Source organism: Neophocaena asiaeorientalis, unplaced genomic scaffold (assembly GCF_003031525.2).
Source record: "Neophocaena asiaeorientalis asiaeorientalis breed wild unplaced genomic scaffold, Neophocaena_asiaeorientalis_V1.1 scaffold450, whole genome shotgun sequence".
NCBI classification, from domain to species: domain Eukaryota; kingdom Metazoa; phylum Chordata; class Mammalia; order Artiodactyla; family Phocoenidae; genus Neophocaena; species Neophocaena asiaeorientalis.
Genome location: NW_020175674.1, coordinates 4,565,994 through 4,570,570, shown reverse-complemented (window position 1 = coordinate 4,570,570; position 4,577 = coordinate 4,565,994). Strand labels below are relative to the sequence as shown.

The window sequence follows — 4,577 nt, the reverse complement described above, 5'->3', positions numbered from 1 at the left end:
GAAACAAGCTTGGTCACAAAACGTCTGAGACCGGTACTGGTTTTAGCGTAATTTTTATAAGGATGTAAGCTGAGCCACAGGCATTGCCCTCGTGTCCTGCACATGAACCAAGAACTTCAGGCTATGTAAGGCTGACCCCACGTACTTTTTAGAACCATTAAATTCACTTAAACTGCCCACATTATTTACATTTAATCTTTATTGAGGAAATCTAAAGAGAATTACTAGAAATGGGGATCGGCTTCAGCAAGTGCCAAAATAACAGAACAAAACTCTTTACCACGTTCAGATACTTTGCAAAATTTATACGAGTAATTAAAATGTAAAAGGCACGAAGAGTTTCAGACAAGAATAACGTTGACATTTTCAGACGCGCTGCCGAAGCGAAGCTCCTCACTTGGCACCGAGCAGGCTGGCTTGCATGATCGGCAGTGAGGGGTGAGCTGCTGAGGACGGCCTGCCAGGCTCCCCCGCCCCACCTGCCAGGCCTCTCCGCCGCAGGCCCGCAGGCAGGCCTTGTCTCCAACTCCGGTCGGGTCACCGAAAAGATGCTTCGGCGTGAAATGTCATAGCTGTTTCAGTCATTGAAATGCGAGATGGTTCCCGCTTTTCTTCACAGTGGACACACTAGATAAATCTTTCAGGGCACACTCAGAAGCAGTTCAAGACCTACATATCATGGTTTAATTTAAGCCCTCTCCTGAAAATTGCTTTTCCCCGGTCTTTCCCCACTACACTCTCCGATACTCCTCACATTCGAGTCACTCCCGAAGGCCCCCACGGTCCTTACTGGTCACAGTTGAAGGTATTAAGGGGCGAGTTAGCATGTGTAGCTCATTAGAAGGTGTTAATTATTTTTTAAAATTTATTTATTTTGGGGCTGTGTTGGGTCTTCGTTGCTGCGCGCGGGCTTCTCATTGTGGTGGCTTCTCTTGTTGCGGAGCACGGGCTCTAGGCACAGGGACCGCAGTAGTTGTGGCTCATGGGCTCTAGAGCGCAGGCTTAGTAGCTGTGGTGCATGGGCTTAGTGGCTCCGCGGCATGTGGGATCTTCCCGGACCAGGGCTCGAACCCATGTTCCCTTCATTGGCAGGCGGATTCTTAACCACTGCAACACCAGGGAAGTCTCGGTGTTACTTACTTTTCATGCATTCATTGCTACTGGGTATTAAGCAGTCCCCTGTGGAAAGTGACCAGACATGTCATCTTTGTTATTGTTGCTTAAGCTCTTATTTGGAAGTTTTCAAAATACACAAAAGTAGAAAGAATAATACAGTGTGTCCCCCATGTACCCATCGCTCAAGTTTAACAGTTATTGATATTTATCAGCAGTTATTAATTTTGTTTCATTATCCCCTTACACTTTTTCTCCCCTCTGAGATATTTTATGGCAGACAACTTCAGGCTGAATGTGTAGTTTTTATACAGAGGAGTTAAGCAGGTTTCAGAGGATTTCAGAGAATGGGTCCCTGGCTGAGCAGCCAGTCTAGCTGGGGGGTGACACGGGTGTATCAGCGTGAAGGAGGCATGAGCCCAGGGCTAGGGTAGCAAAAAATCGATGGATGTTTTTAAATATATCTTTTCTGAGAAAGAAACAATTGATCTTGACTGCAAACCAAAAAAACGGTCTTGTTCTTTTAAGGTTTTGTTTCACCTACAGTATAGGAAGATTGTGCTTATGTTCACTTCAAGATATTTATTTTAGACGTAACATACTTACAGTTACACTGGGTTTAAACATCCTGTTGTAAGCACGATGGTAGCCCATTGACTCTCTGTTTTATAGCCTGCTCTTAAAGACCATGACAATGATTTCGCAAATTTTAGAAAATACATTAAAAAGTTTCATCATCGCCTACATTCAGGAAAATCATTATTATGGGTTCAGTTCTCTTTGATTATATAGTATATTTCCATCTCTTTTCCTTTGGGAAAGTGGCAGTTAAAGTCTTTGGGGCTGTTGTGTTACTTACGGGAGGCTCTGTTTCCAAATCCTCAGCACGCGTCGTTCAGGACAGTCCCCCGTCTGCCTTTGAATGTGAATGTAACCCGGCGAATGCGTCCCTCTCGCGCGGGCGTGTCCGGCAGAGGGGGTGTGTCCAGCGCCCTGTGTGGCTCAGCCCTCGGTGCAGAGGCGTCCTCCCTGCTGTGGCTCACAGCCCGTCCGCGCCTCCGGCGCCCGCCTCCCCCTGGGGGTTGCTGAGGGCGCGGCCGGGGAGCGCCGACCTCCTGCACCTCGGCGTCCTTAGCCCTCCGTGGCTCGAGCCGGCCTCTCCCGAGGGCGCGGGTGACTGAGGCTGTGGTCGGGATGGCCCAGGACGGGGAGCAGCGGCACGCTGACGTCATCAGTTGCTCAGGAAAAAATCCACTGGGCTTTGTTCTCAGGTTACTGTTTCCCTTCATTGTGGTGGCCTCGGCAGTCCAGTAAGGCGAGGCCAGGATTGTGTTCTTAGGGTCTTTTTCTGCTCTTTGAGGGGGACTCAACCCGACCACCTCTGAAGGAGAGGGGAGGAGCGCGCAGGCTTTGGCTTCAGTTGGTACATTCCGGTGCCCAGCCCCAAGCTGCGGCCCGGAGGAAACCCCCCGGGGGGATGCAGGGAGGGTACCAGACGAAATGCCGAGCCCACAGTCTGGAAAGCTGCGTTTGTTTCCTCGGGCGGCCATAACAAGCAGCACAGACTGGCTTAAAACAATAGGATTTTTTTTTTTGACGGGGGCGGAGGGGAAGGGGGAGGGTACGCTGGGAACACTGTAGGATTTATGCTCTCCAGTTCTGCGGGCTGGAAGCCTGAAGTCCAGGTGTCAGCAGAGCCACCCTCCCTCTGAGACGCAGGCGCGCACCCTCCCTTGCCTCTTCCCAGCTGCTGCTGGCACGCCGGCAGCCTCTGCCTTCGTGGTCACCTAGCGCTCTCCTTGTGTGTCTCTGTTTCACAAGGCCATCTTCTTGTAAGGACACCAGTCATGTTGGATTAGGGGCCCACCCTCCTCCGGTACGACCTCATCTGGACAAATGACACCTTTTTTCCAAATAAGCGCACATTCTGAGGTATCAGGGGTTAGGACGTCACCATGTCATTTTAGGGGAAACACATTTCACCCGTAAGAAGAGCACAAGGTACCGGTACCGACCTGGTGCGAAGGAGGTGCCAGCGGCCTTGGACTAGGCCCGGCGAGGCGGCGGCACGCGGACTAGCCTCGGTATCAGCCGGCTGAGGACCGGAGGCTCTGCCCGACTGCCTAGGCTGTGCGCGTCTAGAGACACTCACACAGCTCAGGACACTTGCACAACCCCACTGCACACCTCCCACGGCAGAGTGTGCTAGCGTTTCCGGGCGGGGGGACGTGGAGACGCCGCCCTCGAGCGCCGGGGAGCGGGGGGCGGTCCGGACCCTCGCACTGGACGTGCGCGTTCTCAGCGCTCCCCGGGCCGTCCCCACCTCCCGCCACTTCCTGCCACCGCCTGCTTCTCTCCAGGTGCCTCCTTCTCTCACTCACTGTCCACGGTTGCTGCTACTCTCCTTTGATTTTGCCGTTCGAAACTTTTATGGCTTGTGTACACATAAACAAAAAAAAAACAGGGTCACTTCCTGGTCAAAGGTGCCACCTCTTCCTGGTCGGCAGGCTTAGTAATAAAACATGTTGCAGTGACGGTTTTTCTTTAATACACACTATATAAAATGTGTAGGAAAGAGCCCGCTTCCCTGCCAGACGCTATAAGCAGCAGGGGAGGGGTAGAAAAACACTCCTCAGTCAGCCCCTGGGGGTTGAGAATATGGGAGGTTAGATGTTTTTTTCTTCCAGTTACATAAAAATCACAGAAATGCCCCATTTCTGCTCAAATTCATTTGCGATATCACCGCTCTGACTTTTCCTTAGTTGAAAAACTAGTATCTGTCTGCAGTTTTTTAAATCGCATAAATAGCAAACCTCCCACTCAGAAACAAACTGGAAACCTCTGTACACTGTTCTCTAATGAAAGCATCTTCACCCCAGTGGCACAGAGGGAAAAAAAAAAATCCAAGAAATAAGGTCCATCGGGCAAACTATGAAATCATAAAAATATTATGTAAAAGCATTTTAGTTATATTTGATAATACAACTAATTTAGCAATAAAATTGCTAAACCACTTGATTTATTGAATACTTTAAAAAAGTTCTCCTTTAAAACAATGAGAAGGTATGGCTGCAGGAAATTGCCCTGCACCTTCCCTTAGTAGAAATCATTAAGGCGGTTTTAACCATCTGAATGCAGGATCGTTTTACAAAGAGGAAGTCTATTTTATAGTTATAAAATTTCACATAGATAAAATTTGTCTTCAGGCCTGTGCGTGTTTGTGATCCATTGCCTGAATTACACCTGCAGCAGCCCAGGGAAAATGACTGATTCACCGACTCATTCCTCTAAAGCTTTATCAGCCATAACCTATTAAAATGTAAACGAGGCCGGTGGGAACCAGAGGACGATGCCAGATTCTGTTGAACTGGGAGCAGTGCCTTGAGTCTGCTGTCGCAGGTGGACCAGCAAGGCGCAGATGGCATCTCTTAGGAATGGGACTCTGGGTCTGAGGAAGGGTGTGG

General features: G+C 49.7%; 1 protein-coding gene across 1 annotated transcript; it reads right to left on the bottom strand.

Moving 5' to 3' along the window:
• Positions 1-1,029: 1,029 nt before the first annotated feature.
• LOC112390811 (uncharacterized) lies at positions 1,030-3,465 on the bottom strand. Its single transcript, XM_024731896.1, has 2 exons — positions 1,973-3,465; positions 1,030-1,179 (listed from the first exon to the last, which is right to left on the bottom strand). The coding sequence occupies exon 1, from the start codon at positions 2,661-2,663 to the stop codon at positions 1,995-1,997; it is 669 nt and encodes a 222-aa protein (XP_024587664.1). The 5' UTR covers positions 2,664-3,465; the 3' UTR covers positions 1,030-1,179; positions 1,973-1,994.
• Between the last annotated feature and the right edge of the window lie 1,112 nt (positions 3,466-4,577).

Bases quoted from the DNA above. Each gene is read 5' to 3' on its own strand.
- LOC112390811 (XM_024731896.1), bottom strand. From the start codon at position 2,663: ATGGCCGCCCGAGGAAACAAACGCAGCTTTCCAGACTGTGGGCTCGGC.